The sequence below is a fragment of the Phyllostomus hastatus genome, unplaced genomic scaffold (assembly GCF_019186645.2).
Source record: "Phyllostomus hastatus isolate PE091 unplaced genomic scaffold, TTU_PhHast_1.1 phas_contig_16, whole genome shotgun sequence".
NCBI classification, from domain to species: domain Eukaryota; kingdom Metazoa; phylum Chordata; class Mammalia; order Chiroptera; family Phyllostomidae; genus Phyllostomus; species Phyllostomus hastatus.
The window spans coordinates 30831537-30851560 of record NW_025333643.1 but is presented as its reverse complement, the minus strand read 5'-3'; the positions used below and the strand labels follow the sequence as shown (position 1 = coordinate 30851560).

The following is a 20024-nucleotide window of genomic DNA, read 5'->3' as shown; positions in this document are numbered from 1 at the left end:
TTCCCCTTCCTGTCTCATACTCTGCCTTCAACTTTACCTACTTTGTAATTAAAATTGGCCTGTGGTGGGGGCATGGAGGCATCCACACTTATCATTTGATAATAGTTATCTTGAACTTTACTTAATTAAATGTAGTTTTAGGCTTTCTAAGTACAATCATGCCGCTAATAATGGTGTTTCAAGGACAGACGGAGGTCCTGTACGATTATATTGGAAGTGAAAAATTCCTGTTACCTCGTGATACTGTTACAGAACAAACAAGGGGGGGCCTGAGACGATACACTATTATTAAAAGAAGCCCCCAGGTCTGTTATGTCTGCTGCCAGAGGAAAGATATCTCTCAATGCCAGAGATTCATGAAAAGGAAAGGAAATGTTTATTTAATGCTATACAAACTTAAAGTAGTGACCTAATATCTTTATCAAAAATCCTAAAGTCCCTTTAAAACACCCACAAACAGACACAGTCCTTCCTTCCCCCTTTGCCCAATCTGGGGTACTGTATTTTAGGAAAGGAAATAGACGTCCATGCATGGCTCAGGCAGTCCTCTGGTTATTCCCAGTTAGTACTCTGTCTTGACTGGGAGACCTCCCTGGGTTCCTGGCACCCTCAGCTGTGTCGCTGGGATCTCTGCTAAAACCAGGTGGTGGTTCCTTCTTCTGAAGCTGTGGGGGTCTCCACTCTGGCAAAGGCACGTAGTCCTCTTTCCCAGGGCCACGGGAGTCCCCACTCAGCCAAAACCGCGTGCTTCTCCCCCTGCGCAATGGCTGCAAGGGATGGGGAGGTCCACCACTCTGCCAAAGCCGAGTGGCAGTTCTCTGCTAAAGCCGCATGGTGATTCTCTCTCACAGGGCTGTGGGAGTCTCCACTCTGCAAAGCCGCGTGGTTCTCCCTCTCAATAGCTGTGATCCTCTCTGCACTGCCACAGCTGCATGGTTCTCCCTCTGATGGCTGCCGCGTCTGGGTTTAAATCCCCACTCCAGTCTTCCTCTGCAGCCCCATTTCCGACTCCTCTTACAATCAGCCTCACATACCCGAACTCTGCTGTCCTTTCCAGCTTTTCTGGACTGCCATCATGAGTCTGGGCAGGTGTGGCCCCCTATCATGGAGCCAATCATCTCCAAGCTCCCATGCAGGTGCTGTAACTTGGGGGGACCTCCCCCCTAGTCACATCTTGGGGGGAGGTCCCTTTCTATCCCCCTGGCCTAGAGCATGGTCATAGCTATTTAGCATATCTAAGTGACCAGCCAAAGGCTATAGGTATGTTAAATGACCTACCTGCAAAGCTGCCCTGCATGTTCTTGCTCTGTGTGCCCCTTCCCCCAACTCATACCTGTGGGGGAAGGGGTGAAGACATCTTAAAACCTCCTGGACACCTTGAGTTCTGGACCCCATTTCAAATGCCCATTTGGGGTCCCCCCTCTTGGCTGCATCCTGTAACAATACCATACCCATGGTAATACCATAGCACAGTGCATTACACATGCTTGTTGTGATGCTGGTGTAAACAAACCTACCACACTGCTAGTTGTATAAAGATATAGCACATACAGTTGCACACAGTGTATGCTACTTGGTGATGATAATAAATAACTGTGTTACTAGTTTATGTATTTACTATACTTTTTATTGTTATTTTAGAGTGTACTATTTCTACTCTTTCAAGTTTGCTATGTAACACTGCCATGTTAAACTGGTAGCAGACTCATACATTTTGTGCTCAAGGTTACTCTGGATTGCATTGTTTTCTCTTGTGCTTGGTCTAATCTTGGGATTTCTGTCCAGTAACATGCTGTACAGGCTTGTAGTCTAGGAGAAATAGGCTATACCATGTTGCCTAGGTATATAGTATGCTATACCACCTAGGTTTGTTTAAGTGTACATTGTGATCTTCATACAATGACAGAATTGCCTAACTGCATTTCCCAGAATGTGTCCCTATTAAGCAGTGCATGGCTATTTATTTCTCTTAACCAATTGAACAGTGAATGCCAATGAATGCCAATTTTTATTGACATTCTTCCCAGCTGCACATGAGGAAGCCACATAGTTAATATTTTTTAAAAAGGCATGCCTCCTGCTTTGAACCTACTTTACTCTTGAATAATAAAAATGTTGTGATATAGACTGAGTGTGCCAAGAACATATGGGTAGCATAGTACAGTGGCTAACCTCTGGGGCCAGTAAGCTTAGAATTTGGGTCCTGGGTCCTCAACACAGTGGCACTGTGAATGTCTTACTGTTCCTGAGCTTCAGATTCTGAATCTGTGAAATGAGTGGGTGAGGCTATAGGGAGGATCAGCTGAGTTTCCTACTCGTTCTCTTTGTTAGTAAAGAGCTCTGATGACTAGGAAGTCATCCCAGTCTTCCTGAGGATGAAGACTTTAGCTAGGCCTTAAAGGTAGGTAAAATTCCACTAGGTCAAGTGTAGAAGAAAAGACATTCTAGGTGTGGGGAACAAGTTGTGAAAAAGACCCTGGATAAGTCCATAGAGCCTTGTAAGCATGTGCAGGGGAGGACTTGTGAAAGCAATGCATAAGAAATGTGTGTCAGAGGACTGAAAGGGGAAAAGTCTGTAATATGAGGAATGAGGAAGAAGATTTTATAATCTAGGCATGAGATAATGAGATCATTAATGAGGATAGGTGGTCAGGGAATGGTGGAGAAAGGGCAGCTGTGAGCCTGTGGGATGAAAGAAATTGAATGGGTTTTAGTGGATAATTACTGTCAATCATTCATTCTTAAAATATTGAAATTGAAAGTCTGCTGCTGCAAAATTCTGTTCGAGGTATTGGGGATTCAACACTAAATAAAATAGAAGTCCCTGCTCTTTTGAAGCTTATTTTCTAATGTTAACTGTGTTAAAATTTAGTGGCAGTGCCCTGATGAGAGTGGCTCAGTTGGTTGGGTATTGTTCAGTAAAGCAAAAGGTTGCTGGTTTGATTCCAGTTCAAGGCACATGCCTGGGATGTGGGTTTGGTCCCTGGTTGGGGCACATGCAAGAGGCAACCAGTGGATGTTTCTCTCCTTCTCTTTCTCCCTCCCTTCCCTTCTCTCTAAAACTAAGTAAATAAAATCTTTTTAAAAAATTCAGTGGCAGCAGTTTTGGCATTTGAGATGTCATTTAGCTCATGATCTTTTTGTCTTATCTAAAAGCCAGGTGAAAAATGATGACAGCACATCTAGTGTTTTCATGAAATCAATATAATATGTTCTCATGTTTTAGGACCATAAAGGTAAGAGTGAAACTGAAAGTTTGTATTTTACAGTTCAAAGGAAGTGGTAGTACTATAAATTTAGTAATTTGCCTTATAGTAGTTAATAAATTTCAGGAAATGTCATGAAGTTTGGAACACCTTGGAAACTTTTTTGTGAAAGGTTTCTTTTGTTGGCTTTGGTTGGGATTAATATTAGGTTCATTTAACAACCAAGAGGAAGTAATTAGAGTGAATGAAACTGTAGTTCTTGATGGCTTTTTTCCAAATGGCTTTGTTGCCTTATTTTTGAAGTAGTGCTATGATATTTTAGTTTTCAGTCTGGCCTTTCTTCAGTTCTCTAAGGTGAAAAAATTTAAGTTAGTATTAGATAATTCCTTAACCAAAACACACACACACACACACACACACACACACACACACACACACTGACATAATAAAGGAGTTTGAAAACTAAAATATAATTTCCAATGATATTTTGAAAGTTTGAATTAGAAGAACATTATCTAATTAAAGTTTTGATGCGTGTAAATATTCATTTAGTTTGATTTGCTTCTTTTTGTTTATTGTACCTACTTGTGTTTCATAATACCTTTTTTTTATAACCACAGTTAATTAGCTTTAACAGTACAGTATAAGTCTTACTCATGATTCTTAGGGAAAAGATAACAAGCTTTGGACCTAATAGTACTGATGTAATTTTAATTCAATGAAGAAATATTAAGAATATCCTAAAAAAACAAGTAAAAATCTAAACTGCTATAAATATATTATGTCTCAGTGTCTGAATTTCTCAGTTTAAAAAATCAGATATATTTTCTTAAGGATGATTTTTTTTAATTTCTTTAGGTAAAAGTGCAGTTTTAAAGTGTCTACTGGATATTCACAAAATTTTTCAGGAAAGTGACCCAGCCTACATTCTAAATGATCTCTACATCTCAGACTACTGTGTATGGATTCAGAAAGCCAAGTAAGTTTTGAGTTGCTTGTTAATTTTAAATGTTCTCAGTTCTGGAATCCCTGCTTACCCAGGAGGAAGAAAATGAAATAACATGGGGATAAGTTTTAATGAAAGAGAAGCCCCATATGGCTACCAGCCACCTGAAGAAGTAACTGGATCAACATGGGTAGCTTGATGAATTTGCTTAGAGAAAAGGTACAGTTGTTGAAAAGTTAATTTTACTTAAAAAAGCCATTGGTGCAGCTTAGAAAATAAATGTTAGAACAGGCAGTTATAAGTATGTAGTGCCATACTGTAGACTGTATAGTATATTTTACAGTGCAGGGTGAGTGTGCATGTGTGTGCATGGTACCTGTGTAAACATCTCAGGACACAAACCTAATCAGTTCTGATCACAGAGTTGTGTATTCATTGGCTAACCACTGGCTTACAGAATCCATTATTCCCAGTATTAAAAAAACACACAACCTTCAGAGCCTGGTAATATGATTTTTGGTGACATATCTAAGGGTCTAAACACTCACAAATGGGCTCCTTGCACTTGGTATGTAAATTTTTAAAAAGGGTTACCATTGCCTCACTCAAAGAACTATATTAGGTTTGAAAATACAGTGCATTTTCATTTTGTGAAGGGATTCTATAGACCTGATTCTTATCACATCTGCCCAAAGTATTCATTTCAGTACAAAGAAACTGTTCATTGAGAACACAAAAAGAGAGCTCTTGATTGGAATGAGTCTTAGGTGCTATGGAAAACTATGGCACAATATCATTCATGAATTAGAAGAAAAATGATCATGCTTGTTTTACTATTACTGTGATTGGTCAATTAATACTTTAGTATGGTTTTAATGCCTGGTTCAAGTGAGTCATTATATAGAACTTATTTCTGATTTCTGTTCATTGAGAAGCAGTTATATTGCAGAGTGAAATAAGAAAAAATCTTGAAGCTATACTTGTAAAGAAAATGCTTAGGGACTGCTCGAGATAACGCCTAATAATATTCAGCAGGTGGTGTCAGCATTTGTGTTGGAAATTTAGATTTTTTCCATATGGAAAATTACATTTCCAACCCCTGAGGTCATGATGATATGTCATCACTTCATTAAATCCTTCAGCTAATGGAGCTTATCAAGTACTCTGCTGCCATTTCCTGTTGTTTTCATAATAAAAATTAAGTTCAGATAATCTATTTATATGGGTTTAGATCTTTCTCTTTGAGGGTGAGGATTTTATAAATATGTAATGAACATTGAGATTTGTGCTAGGATCCCATTTCTGTAAGTTGCATTTCTTATTAACAAGAGAGATTATATCTTATTAAGAAAGAAGGTGCCCTCGGGTTGATATGGGGAATATTAGACTTTCTCTTAAACATTTTTCTCCTTAGATTTAAGTTGCAGGAAATTAAATGAAATTCTTAGGTTCTAATGATTGTTATAACATTTTTTAAAGGAATAATACAGTGAGAAGTGAGTTAGGAAAGAGTTTAGCAGGAACTCTTGAGATTACCATGGAAAAATTTTTTCAGCTTTACTGATTTGAACATAATTTTCCTGTCTTTAAATAGGCTGTGTTGTTTTCACTTTGTTATGTTTTTATGTATTTTCACTCTAGTCTAACCCAGCTGTTATTTCTCCCCCTTAAAATAGGATATTTGTTCATTTACCTAATGTTTGTTAAATTTCCTATCTTCATTCTCAGTTCAAGCACAACATAATTGAGCTTTACAGTATCATTGTTGCTGTGAACTTTCTTGACTCTGAATTAATTATACTGCAATGAATGTCTATGATTTCCGTAACTTATTCTTTCTCACCTTTCATCTCCTGGTTTATTTCTTTCCCATATAGTTTATCAGTGAAAGCTGGTACCTTCTTTTTATGTTTTAAGATAATTCTGTATTTTCCTTAGTCTCTATTTGTTCTTGATTAAAATAATAAAGACTGTAAAATTTTATTTGAAATACTACACAAGTGCTAAGTTCTGACTAGCACAAAGAACGGCATTCCATTTTTATAGTCAGGATTTACTTTGGCAAAACTTATTGGAATGTAGATAGCAGAATCATTCTTATATTGCATTAATGAAGTTAGAGCAATAGTTATATAAGTTTTGCTTTAGTACTACTAGGTTATTTTTCCTTGTGTTATCTGTATATTTTTCAGCATATTTGCAGATCTTCAAAACTGACACTTCTATATGTTTATTCTAAGTTACACACTTTGCAAATTATTTTTCTGAAATGGAATGCTCCCTGCCATTATTTACTCTAAGCTTCATTGGAAGTCTTAAGTGGGGTGGCAACTGCAGCAAATGATTTGTTTGAGGTCGTATGGCTTATTATAAGAGATAAGTCTGTGATAGCCTCAGGTTTTCCTGGTCTGGATTGAGTAATTTTCCGGATATGCCATCTAGGCAACCAGTTGTATTTACGCATGATATATGGGGAAAAAAGGAAAAAAGTCCTCCCTTAAAAGAGGTTTTCCTAGAGGAAGAGGAATTAAAGATTCATTTATCTTCCTCCTGGATACTCCCATAGCACTTGGTGTAGAAGTCATCTGGGCAAACCTCACACCTGCCTCATATTGTAGGTGCATATTTCTTTGTGCATATCTCTTTCCCCTTCTAAAACTGTAAATTCTGTGTGAATGAGCACCTGGGCCCATCACAATACATTTTAGTTGAATTGAATGATACTTAAGAGAGCCAACTGAGGGAGCATTTCTCATTGTTTAAAGAGAGAAATTGTAGCATATTAAATAATGTGAATTGGCTCCAACTTATTTTTGAAATTTTTACTTTCATTCAGTAGAAGATTTCACCCTTTCTCTGATTTTTTTGCTAGTGGGCTGCACTTATCAGTAGCAGTGATAGTTCTGACACTCTGAAAGTTTGCCAGTTTACATCCTTTTATATAAACTGGGGTGAAAAATCATGAACTGTGAAATATATTCCATCTCTATGTCTTATTGGCCATAAGACTTGCGCAAGTCACTTCATCACTTCAACTCATGCAGCCAATATTCTTATTCTAATATTCCTAGTTATTTTACAGTGCATTTTTAAGCCAGTAGAAATAATTACCTAAAATATTTTGTGACTTGTTTTATACTTATAGTATCCTATAAATTATTTTCTTTTCTTATAGCATAATGTTTTTTAAAAAATAGCTCATTTGTTCCTCATTATAAATGGAGTATATACCTCCTCAAGAAAATTTAATAGTATATGGTTTTAACACATTGTGTATTTTGAAATGACAAGGGATCAAGTAGGGATTATTTTGTTTTGGCTACATAGAAAATTTCTTTTTTTGTTGAAATTTTTTATATTTTAGTCATTGTTCAAGTACAGTTTTCTGCCTTTTAATACCATTCCAGCCCACCCATCAAAAAAATTTTTAAACAAAATTAAAATCTAAAATCCTGACTGTGTTCAGTGCAAGTCTGAGCTTGTGAAAGTTTTTAAATCACGTTTGTTTTTATCTCATTCTAGTATAGCTTTTTAAGGTAGGTACTTGTGGGGAGGAATATGTTTGAAATGCTGAAAACTTTTTAAATTGAACTAATAAATAGTTTACTCTGCTTAATTCTCTTGGCACATTGATTTTTGCACTGCTTTTTAGCATACTTTCTCCCCACTAAATGAAATCTTACTTTGTGACTGTTTGGACACTAATATGGAAACTCTGTAGAGGGAAACAGCTTCATCACCAAAGAGTTTTATCACATCTGGTAAATCTAAGACCACGGCTTTCTCAAATGTAAACAAACGTAAGCCATTTCATTGCTGAAATCTTAACATTTTAGAAAACTTGGGACCTTATTACTGCTTCATAATGCTTCTGTTGCTTCTTCTACATGCTTTGGGAGAGGATAGGGTTATGCTCATGAGAATAGTATAGGTCTCTTCCTTTTGGCTCTCTCTTCTTCTTGGTTTATCTGCCAAAAGTTCTGGGAGTAAGAATAACTCAGATTCAGAAATAAAACTTCAACATTGACTATGAAAGTGGGATTACTTATTTTTTCAACCACTGATTATTGAAACCTGCAATATGCTAGGTACTGAGTGAGACAGGTGATGGGGCTACTATGGTGAATGAGAGGCATCTTGAAGTTGACTTCTGGGGGAGTATAGATGTAAGGGGAGTATGATGCTGTGGCCTGAAAGCACCTATAGTGGGCAAGTGTAGGTGCTGTGGAACCATCCAGGAGGCCATGCACATACTCTTGGAGTATAAGAAACAACTTCTGGAAGGAAGAGTTGAAGCTGAGAGCCAAAAAGTCAGTAAGAATTGGTCAGATGCTGATGGGGAATCAGAGATGAAGAGTATTTCAGACAATAGGGACAGAAGAATATGCCCTTTTAAAGAATTTTAACACTCAGGATGAATGGCTCATAGTATAGGAATGGGAGGAAGGAAATGAGGCCAGAGATTGCATGTAGAGTGTTGACCACAGAAAAATATGTTTGAACTTTGTCCTGGGAGAGTGTGAAGCAACTAAAGAGTTTAAGCTATGGAGTATCTCTGTGAGCGAGATAATGAGATAAAGATTCTGGGAAGATCTATTAGGTCACATTGTGGGGAATGAATTGGAATGGGGCAGAGATAAGACTCAAGACTGAAAGGGTAGTTAGGAGACCTGGTGATCCAGACAAAAGGCAGGTAACCTGAGGTAGGGTAGTTAGAGTACGGAAGGATACTAGTGGTCAAATTTGAGAAGCAGATGAGATAGGATTTAGTCATTAATTAGATGTGCAGGGTCGGGGGAGTAAGGCGAAGGAGGAGTCAAAGGTGAGATCCAGATTTTGACCTGGCTAGTTAACTGGGCTGTTGGAGGTACATTTACTAAAATTAAATAATATTGGAGAGAGTTAGTTTGGAAGAGAAGTAAGAATGGAGTTCAATTGTTGGGAGCTGTCCTGCCTGGCTTCAGGGACTATAGCCTCATTAATGAACAAAAGGGTCACATGGCCAGGGCTGAGTAAAAAGGCCTTGGGAACATGAGCCACTAAGAAGACAGAACATTTCCTCCTGGCAGGAGCGCAGCCCCTGCCCCCTCACTTCCCGCTGCTTGTCCCTGGGCAGATGGCTGGTTAGCTAATGATGGATAAGATCCCTCAAGAGGGCAGGGGCAACCTAAGACAGGCACAGTCATGATGGGCCATCAGGGAAGGACTTAGGGGTCTTCAGAGAAGGGGCAGAAAGATCCTCAGCCCTTGGCTTTGTCATAGCCTGAGTTTTCATTCTTTCTGTAAAAGCCTCCTAGTCTGTTGGATGCTTTGCTCTCCCTGCCTGACTCAGCCTGGGAACTATGCCAGAGGTAGCTGGGACCTTGACCTGGAACAGACCACTCCCCCAGGGGGAATCTGGCCAGAGGAAGAATATACATTGTTTCCTTTGAGACTTGCTCTGCCCTGTTGCTATGAAACAGACACTTGAGCTAAAGCCAACCCTGACCAGAGACAATCCCTTTGTTTCTTCAACTATTATCTGTAAATGGCGATCTGTAAATGATGTCAGTTTCTCATAACTATAGCTTTTTGGACACTGGTTGATGAGCTTTATGTACATACTATGTATCTTGTGTGAGCTGAACTCAATAAAAACACAGGAAAGGAGATGTTCAGGGCCCTTCTCCTTTGAGAGATTGGTCACCTTTCCTGCCCAAGCAGATCATGTCTTGGTAGATTTATTCTCATCCACAATGGCCGAGGGGAGCTCTGCAGGTGGAACACCCACCCCCACCCGACATTCAATCTTAGAAATGTCAATTTGAGGTCTCTAACTAATATCCATAAAGAAATAGTTAGCAACATTTGGGTCACAGCTGGAAAAGATATATGGAAAAGAGTTTGAATAAAGAAGGCATATGAATTAATACCAAAACATAAAAAATGGTATCTGGTTGCATAGAACTGTTACACATCTGACTATAATAATAACTGGGAGTATGGATGCATTCCAGGCTGAGGAAATAACTTCATGCCAGGAAGTAGACAAGTGAAACATGTAAGAACATGGCAAGCAGATGTCCTGGTTGGTTGTAACTATGGTGTATTAGAAGAATGAGAGTGAGGCTTTTTGCATTTGGATCACATTTTCATGTCTCCTTGTAGTGTCCCTTTATTATTAAATAAGAGAGTCTACAGTTATCCTAGAGTCATAATGTTTTAGTAATAGGGCCAGATATTAAATCCTTATTTCTTCATTCTGTGTGCTGGATACTACCTGTATTCTTGACTTAGAAATCAGTTGGTTATATAAGATAAACCCACTCAGACTTTTATAGTAAAAATGGAGACTTCATTAGGAGACTACAGGTCATATTCTTGAGTCCCAGATGCTGGGGGTACAGCTGGGCCCCATAAGCTCAAGTCATGAAGTGTGGAAGTCACTTACTCTGGTGATATGTTGTCTTTTATGTTGCTTCTTTCTGCAAGTTACTGCCCATCTTGTTCCTTGAGGCAAATGGAAAATGGTATCCCACCAACCCTCAGTTTATATATCCCTAGTTTCAGGAGAAATGGACTTGACTCTCCTGTTTGTATTTCTCAGGGAGAAAGAAAGTGGTAGGCCCAGCATGGGTCAGTGTCTTTGCCTGGCCCAGTTGCATTGGTCATAGTGAGCCTCAGATTGGGGGTTCCCTCAAAGTGGTATACACATTGTGCCAGGGCCCATTCTGTCACTAGTGAGTGGCATTTCTCAGAAAAGGGTGCATGTGGATCATACAGACACCTTACCAGATGTAATTCCATGACACTCTTCTGAGCCATAGCTGAGGGAGAATATTAATACCAACCATTGCCCATGTATTGGTATTCATAATTAAAATATAGTACTGAAGGTGATTTCTGGGGTCTTAAATTCAGCATAAAATGATAATTAGACACTTTAGGTGGTTTTACCTTAGTATGGAAAGTTACTTCTCTGACAAATGATAAAATGCGGTTTTACATTAGCTGCTAATGATTAGTGTATAGAAATTTCAAGAAGCAATTATGCATAATTTCAAGCATGTTAAACCTCCTTTGAATTGAAATCATTCTTGGTAAGGTGCTTTTTCTGACATGCCAGGTTGCTCTTTAGTTATACTCTTTACTCTTAATTTAATTCACAACTTCATTCTAGATGGGAGGGGGGTTTTATCGCCATAAAAAAAAAGGGTTAGTACTTGTCAGTATTCACTCATTGGATCCCTCAGTAGCTTCATGTAGACAAGGTTTACTTCATGGCTCTCTATTAGACTTCCTCAAAATATGTGCCAGTAAGTCTTAGGGCCATGAATGTTCCTACATATGTCAGATGAAAATAAGAATTTGAAGATATGAATACTTCCTGTAACTGTGCATATTGAGAAAACTAGCAAAAGAATTATATATCTGAATGTTAAGGTTTTGTTGAGTTTTTTTTTCATTGACCTTTTTGCTTGGGTTTTTTGTGGGGGGTTTTTTCTTGTAATTTCTATCCTACTTTTTTCTTAAAGTAAACTTGGTATTTTAGAATAGTTTTAGACTTAGCAAAAAATGTGAAGATGATACGGAGAGTCCTCTGATACCCCAGACTCAGTCCCCCCTATTACTAACATCTTGCATTTGTGTGTACATTTGTCACACAATTCATGAACCATTATCAATACATTATTAACTGAAGTCCATAACTTATTTAGGTGTTCCTGGTTTTTTACCTAATGTTCTTTTCCTAATCCAGGGTCCATGCTTTGTTTTGTTTTTCCTAAAAACTAGAACTCAAATGTCCAGTTTCTTGCACGTTTGAATTATCCAAGAGCTGAAATGCTGTTGGGAAGGTAGTGAAATATTTTTGGGATATTAAGATACCTGAGAAGCTTAATACATACATGCTAGTCATCATGAACCCAAGCCTTGAAAAAAAAAATAAGTTTGACATATTGGAGAATTTAGAAATTTGGAGATGTAACTAATTAGTTATTTTTACTTATACATATACTTTGGGCAACATGATTATAATATAGTAATAAAAGTAGAGGTTTAGAAAAATAAAGTAGGCAAGGCTTTATATCTTTATATTAATTTTTTGAGGTATGGGAGGTTAGAGGAGACAGTAGGAGATAAATAGGAGCTGTTGTGTAAAAAAAAAAAATGAAGACGTAAATGGACAGGCAGCTCCCAAACTGCAAAGTGCCTGCATGTGTCAGTACACAGAGGCTTGTGTGGGGTCAGGCCCATGTTAGAGCTGTAGCTGGGTGGTTTTCTTCCTGTCTTTGTTTTGGTCCCAGATACTTGGTTTCGGACTTCTTAAATCCTTGGTTTTGGCTTGCTGGAACTACAGTTTTTACAATGTATAATTAGCTACTGTGTGAGCAAATTGGTGTTTTCCTTTCCTTCCTCCTCTTTATATATTTTTGCATTTCCAAGGTCTTTGGAGGATTCTCTCTGTAGAAGTCCCACTGGATCAAGTGAGTTCTGGTGTGGGTTGGTTTAGTCAGGTTTTATAAACCAATATTCTCTAACTTAGCATAAAATTTTGCCTTCTCATTCAGAGGAGGCTTATATTGATAAATGTGGCACATGTGTGGTTATCATATGTAGAAAGTTCTCTGTTTGAGGAGAGCTTTATCATGATCATCCTTTGAATAGAGTAGCAAGAAAGCATTTTAAAAACACTGAGAGCTTTAAGTACAATTTTCTTTTTCTTCTGCCTATTAAAACACAGTCCTTGTTATAACATCCCAGAAAGGAGTTGTTGCCTTAATGTAAGGAGTGTGAGGTCCCTAAAGAAATAGAGGACTGGAGCATGGGGCCAATATAGAGGCGTAGGTAGACACACTGTGCCTCCTTGCACAACCAAAATAAGGTCAGCAACAATTTAGAAACAAAATAACAACCAGAACTGACAGAAAATTAAACTGTATGGAAGTATGACAACCAATGAGTTAAAATAGACACATTCATCTAGACCATTACAAGGGACGGAGTCGGGAGACTGGGCAGAGAGGGGTTGCAGCAAAAAAAGTGATGGCTTGCGGACCCAGGGCTCGCAAGACAGCAGCGGGCAGACTCCTGGTGCAGGGTGGCAGCAGGCAGACCCAGGGAGGCAGCGATTGTGGAGCGGGGCACGGGGCACAAAGCAGCTGGCTGACCAGGCGGTCCCACATTCCTACACAGATAAACCAGGCAAAACCAGGGAGCAAGACAGACCATGCAACCCAGGGTCCCAGCACTGGGAAATAGAGCCTCAGGGCACTGATTGAAAACACCTGTGGGGATTGAGGTGCAGGGAGAGACTCCCAGGATCACAGGAGAGTTCACTGGAGAAACCCACAGGGTCCTAGAACATACACAATCTACACACAAGGGAATCAGCACCAGAACAGCCCAGTTTGCTTTGGGGAAGCGGCAGAAGGGACTAAAATCTGACAGAGAGTGGAGCAAGCGCCATTGTTCCCTCTCATATACCGCCCCCACATACAGTGTCACAACCCAGTGACTGGGTTGCTCTGGCCAGGTAAACACCTAAGACTCCGCCTTTCATACTTAACAGGTGCGTCAAGACAAAAAAAAATGGCCCAAAAGAAAGAACAGATCAAAGCTCTAGAACAAATTCAACTGAACAATGAAGAGAAAACCAACCTATCAGATGCACAGTTCAAAGCACTGGTGATCACAATGCTCACAAAATTGGTTGAATTTGGTTGCAAATAAGATGAAAAAATGAAGGCTACAATAAGTGAAATGAAGGAAAATGCATAGGGAACCAATAGTGATGGGAAGAAAACTGGGACTCAAATCAATGTAGTGGATCAGAAGGAAGAAAGAAACAAGCAAACAGAAAAGAAGGAAGAAACAAGAATTCAAAAAAATGAGGAGAGCCCTGGCTGGTGTGGCTCAGTGGATTGAGTGCCAGGATGCAAACCAAAGGGTTGCTGGTTGGATTCCCAGTCAGGGCACATGTCTGGGTTGTGGGCTGGGTCCCCAGGAGGGGGTGCTCGAGAGGCAACCACACATTGATGTTTCTCTCCCTCTCTTTCTCCTTCCCTTACCCTCTCTCTAAAAATAAATGGATAAAAAATCTTTTAAAAAATGAGGAGAGGCTTAGGAACCTCTAGGACATCTTTAAACGTTCCAACATCCTAATTATAGTGGTACCAGAAGGGGAAGTGGAAGAGCAACAAGTGGAAAAGTTATTTGAACAAATAATAAAGGAGAAGTTCCCCAATTTGGCAAAGGAAATAGACTTCCAGGAAATCCAGGAAGCTCAGAGATTCCCAAAGAAGTTGGACCCAAGGAAGAACACACCAAGGCACATCATAATTACATTAACCAAGGTAAAAATGAAGGAGAGAATTCTAGAAGCAGCAAGAGATAAGAAACAGTTACCTACAAAGGAGTTCCCATCAGACTGTCAGCTGATTTCTCAAAGGAGACCTTGCAGGCAAGAAGGGGCTGGAAAGAACTATTCCAAGTCATGAAAGGCAAGGACCTATATCCAAGATTGCTCTATCCAGCAAAGCTTTCATTTAGAATGGAAGGGCAGATAAAGTGCTTCTCAGATAAGGTCAAGTTAAAGGAGTTCATCATCACCAAGCCCTTATTATATGAAATGTTAAAGGGACTTATCTAAGGAAAAGAAGATCAAAAACATATACAGTAAAATGACAGCAAACTCATAATTATTAACAACCACACCTAAAACAAAAACAAAAACAAACTAAGCAAACAACTAGAACAGGAACAGCACCATAGAAATGGAGGTAACATGGAGGGTTAGCAACAGGGGAGTGAGAGGAGGAGAGAGGGGGAAAAGGTACAGAGAATACGTAGTGTAAATGGTAGGTAGAAAATAGATGGGGAGGGCAAGAATAGTATGGGAAATGTAGAAGCTAAAGAACTTAAGACACATGGACTTGAACTAAATCGGGGGAGTGTGGGTGGGAGAGGGTGTGCAGGTTGGATGGGAATGAAGGGGGGGAAATGGGACAACTGCAATAGCATAATCAATAAAATATATTTTAAAAAAGAAAAGAAATAGAGGACTGATTACATACCCAACATTCTGTGAAGGTGATGAGATTGATTTTGGCTATTTGAGTTACCCTGTTGCCTGCTCTGACTACTCTCCTGCATAAATAGGAGCTGGAAAATAATATATAGAGCCATAGAGCATATTGTGCCTGAGGTGGAGGATGATGTTGGGAAAGGGCCTTCTTGAGGTACAATTCCAGATTAGTCCTTTATTAGTTAGATATGTTGCAAACATTTCCTCCTAGTTTGCAGTTTATCTTGCAGTCTCCTCTAGTGTCTTCAGAAACAGTTTTTAATTTTGATGTTGTGGAATGTATTAATATGTTTTTTATGGGTGTGCTTTTTGTTTCTCAGAAAGATTTTTGATTCGGATGTCATAAAGATAATCTCATACTGTATCTTCTAATTTTTTTCTTTTGTGTTAAGCATCTGCATTCTTTAGTCCACCTGGAACTGATTTTTGTATTTCATGAAGTAGGGGAACCAGTTTTACTTTTTCCCATATGTATAACCTTATCCTAGCTGCATTTATTAAATAGTCCATCCTTTCCTCATGAGTCTTGCTGTGCTCACTCTGTCATATATCAACTTTACATATATGCATGGAACTGTTTCTGGGTTGTCTATTCAGTTCCACTGATTTACTTGTCTACCGTGTACCAGTACCATAGTTTCTTAATTACTATAGCTTTTTTATCTTAGTTCCATGACAAACATTCTGATTATAATTACTTTGAATCTATTAGTCGATTTGGGGAGACTAAAGCATTTATCTTCTTTCCGTTAACAAGGTATGACTGTATTTAAGTTTTCTTTAATATCTTCCAATAAAAATGTATAATATTTTCCATAAAAAGTGTCTACATCTTTTCTTAGATTGATTGCTTTGTATTTTGTGTTACTATTGTAAATAGTATTTTCTTAAAAATCTATTTTCAAACTGCATGTTTAAGGTACCTAAAAATATAATTAATTTTTATATTGATTTTTTTATCGAGCTACCTCTAAAACTCTATTATGAATTCATGGGCAGATTTTCTCCAGTTTTCTGAATAAGCAGTTGCAGTGTAAATAATAAAAGTTTGGTATTTTTCTTTTTTAACCCTTATTTCTATTTCCTTCTTCTTTACTCTTCTTTATTTTACTGTACTGGCTAGACCTTCTGATACAAAGGTGAATACATACGGTGGTAACATACTTCTGTATCTTATTCTTTATGTTTAGAAAATACTTTCAAAAGTTAACCATTAAATATAATGTTTCCTACAGTCTTTTCTAGATGGTCTTTATCAAATTAAGAAAGCTTTTCATTAGCTTGGTTTACAGAAGAGTTTTGATACCAAACGATCTTGAATTTATCTTTTTCAGCTTTTTTTTATTGTTCTTCAAGTACACCTATCTCCATATTCCCCCCACCACTCTCCCGCACCCAGCCATTGCCACCTCCCACCCCTGATCCCACACCCCTCGGTTTTGTCCATGTGTCCATTATAGATGTTCCTGAAAACCCTTTCCTTGTTTCTTCCCATTATATCCTCCCACCTCCTCTCTGGTTACTGTCAAAATTGTTCTTAATTTCACTGTCTCTAGTTATATTTTGCTCGCTTGTTTGTTTTGTTGATTAGGATCCACATAAAGGTGAGATATGGTATTTATCTCTCATCACCTGGCTTATCTCACTTAGCATAATGCTCTCCAGTTCCATCCATGCTGTTGCAAAGGGTAGGAGCTCCTTCTTTCTTTCTGCTTTATAGAATTTCATTGTATAAATGTACCATAGCTTTTTTGATCCATTCATTTACTGATGGGCACTTAGGTTGCTTCCAGCACTTGGCTATTGTAAATTGTGCTGCTATGAACATTTGAGTGCATAGGTTCTTTTGGATTGCTGTTTCAGGGTTCTTACCATATAATCCCAGCAGTGGAATGCCAGGTCAAAAGGCAGTTCCATTTTTAGTTTTCTGAGGAAATTCCATACTGTTCTCCATAGTGGTTACACCAGTCTGCAATCCCACCAACAGTACACTAGGGTTCCCTTTCTCCTCAACCTCTCCAACATTTGTTGTTTGTTGCTTTGTTTATGATGGTCATTCTCAATGGTGTAAAGTGGTATCTCATTGTGGTTTTAATTTTCATCTCTCTGATAGCTAGTGATAGTGAGCATCTTTGGATATGTCTCTGGATCCTCTGTATGTCCTCTTTGGAGAAGTGTCTGTTAAGATCTTTCTCCCCTTGTTTAATTTGGTTGTTTGTCTTCCTGGAGTGGAGTCATGTGAGCTCTTTATATATTTTGTAGATCAAACCCTTGTCCGAGGTATCATTGGCAAATATGTTTTCCTATATGGTTGGTTCTCTTTTCATTTTAATGCTGTTTTCTTTAGTCTTGCAGAAGCTTCTTATTTTGATGAGTTACCATTTGCATATTCTTTCCTTTGTGTGCCTTGCTGGAGGGGACATATCGGTGAAAATATTGCTGTGTGGAATATCTGAGATTTTCCTGCCTTTGTTCACCTCAGAGACTTTTATGGTACCATGAGTTATATTTAACTCTTTTATCAACCTTGCATTTATTTTTCTGTATGGTATAAGTTGGAAATCAAGTTTCTGCATGTTGCTGCCTAGATCTCCCAACACCATTTGTTGAAGAGGCTACTTTTACTTCATTTTATGCATCTGCCTCCTTTGTTGAATATTAATGGACCATAGAAATTTGGGTTTATTTCTGTCTCTCTATTTTGTTCCATTGGTCTACATGTCTTTTCTTATGTCAACACCAGGCTTTTTGATTACCGTAGCCTTGTAATATAGTTTGATGTCAGATATTATGATCCCTCCTCCTTTGTTTTTCTTGCTCAACATTGCTTCTGCTATTCGGGGTCATTTATGGTTCCATATAAATTTTTGAAATGTTTGCTATATACCTGTGAAATATGTTAAGGGACCTTTAATAGGGATTGCATTGAATGTATAAATTGCTTTGGGTAGTAGTATGGACATTCTAATTATGTTAATTCTTCCAATCTGTGAACATGGTTCATGCTTCCATTTGTTTGTGTGTTCCTTAGTCTGTTTCTTCAGTGTTGTATAGTTTTCTGAGTACAGGTTTTTACTTCCTTGGTTAGGTTTATTCCTAGGTACTTTATTTTTCTTGTTGCTATAGCAAATGGGAATTTTTCTTCCTGATTTCTGTTTCTGATATTTCATTGTTGGTGCACAAAAATGCCTTTGAAATCTGAGTATTGACTTTATATCCCGCTGTTTTGCCAAATTCACTTATTAGTTCAAACAGGTTTTTGGCGGAGTCTATAGGATTTTCTGTGTATACTATCATGTCATGTGCAAAAAATGACAGCCTTACTCCCTCTTTTCCAGTTTGGATGCCTTTTATTTCTTTTTCTTGTCTGGTTGCTGTGGCTAGGACTTCCAATACTATGTTGAATGCAAGTGGTAAAAGCAGATATCCTTGTCTTGTTCCTGATCTTAGTGGAAAAAGTTTAGTTTTTGACCATTGAGTATGTTATTGGCTGTAGGTTTCTATTAAATTGTCTTTATTGTGTTGAAGAATGCTCCCTCCACTCCCAGTTTGCTCAGTGTTTTTATCATAAGTGGGTGCTGTCCCTTATCAAATACTTTTCTCATCTATTGATATGATCATGTGATTTTTTGTCTTTTTTTATGTGATGTATTACATTTATTGGTTTGCAAATATTGTACCTTTGTTGCATCCCAGGGGTCAGTCCCACTTGATCATGGTGTATGATCTTTTTAATATATTGCTGGATGTGGCCTGCCAATATTTCCTTGAGGATCTTAGCATCTATATTCATCAGTGATAGTGGCCTGTGGCTTTCTTTGTTGTTACTTTATCTGATTTTGTAATTAGATTGAGGCTGGTTTCATGAAAAGAATTTGGGAATCTCCCATCTTCATGGATTTTTTGGAATAGTCTAAGAAGGATAGGAGTTACCTCCCTCTGAAATGTTTTAGGATTCTCCTGTGAAACCATCTGGTCCAGGGCTTGTGTGTACCAGTAGTTTTTTGATTATTGCTTTAATTTCATCAGCTGTTATGGGTCTGTTCAGGCTTTCTGCTTCTTCTTCCTTAAGTTTTGGAACATTATATTTTTCTAGAAATTTGTCCATTTCACTTAGGTTTCCAAATTTCTTGGCACATAGTTCTTCGTAGTAATTTCTTAACAATCCTTTGTATATCTGTGGTATCAGTTGTAATCTCTCCTCTTTCATTTCTCATTGTGTTTATTTGGGTCTTCTCTCTTTTTTTCTTGAGGGGTCTGCTTAAATTCTTGTTGATTTTGTTTATCTTTTCAAACAACTAGCTCCTGGATTTATTGATCCTTACAATTGTGCTTTTAGTCTCTGTGTCATTTAATTCTGGTCTGATCTTGGTTATTTCCTTCCTTCTACTTGCTCTGGGCTGTCTTTGTTGTTGTTCTTCGAGTTCTTGTAGGTGTAGGGTTAGGTTGTTTATTTGAAATGTTTCTATTTTTTTTAGTAGGCCTGAGTTGCTGTGAACTTCTCTCTCAGGATTGGCTTCACAGTGTCCCATAAGTTTTGGATTGTTTTCAGTTCATTTTCAATTGTTTCCAGAGAGTTTTTGATTTCTCCCTTGATCTCATTCTTAACCCATTCATTGTTTAGTAGCATGGTATTCAATCTCCGTGAATTTGAGTGTTTTTCTTGAGGTGAGTTTCTAGTTTTAGTCCCTGTGGTTGGAGAAAGTGTGTGATATGATTTCAGTTTTCTTGAATTTGTTGAGGCTTGTTTTGTGTCCTATCATGCGGTCTATCTTTGAAAATGTTCCATATGCATTTGAAAACAATG

At 38.1% G+C, this 20024-nt stretch overlaps 1 protein-coding gene across 1 annotated transcript in view; it reads left to right on the top strand.

Moving 5' to 3' along the window:
• Nucleotides 1-20024, top strand: part of SHQ1 (SHQ1, H/ACA ribonucleoprotein assembly factor) — a 151184-nt gene that overhangs the window by 101154 nt on the left and 30006 nt on the right. The window contains exon 10 of the mRNA XM_045832301.1: nucleotides 4065-4185. Coding sequence (XP_045688257.1) covers nucleotides 4065-4185 — 121 coding nt within the window. The remainder of the gene's footprint in view (nucleotides 1-4064; nucleotides 4186-20024) is intronic.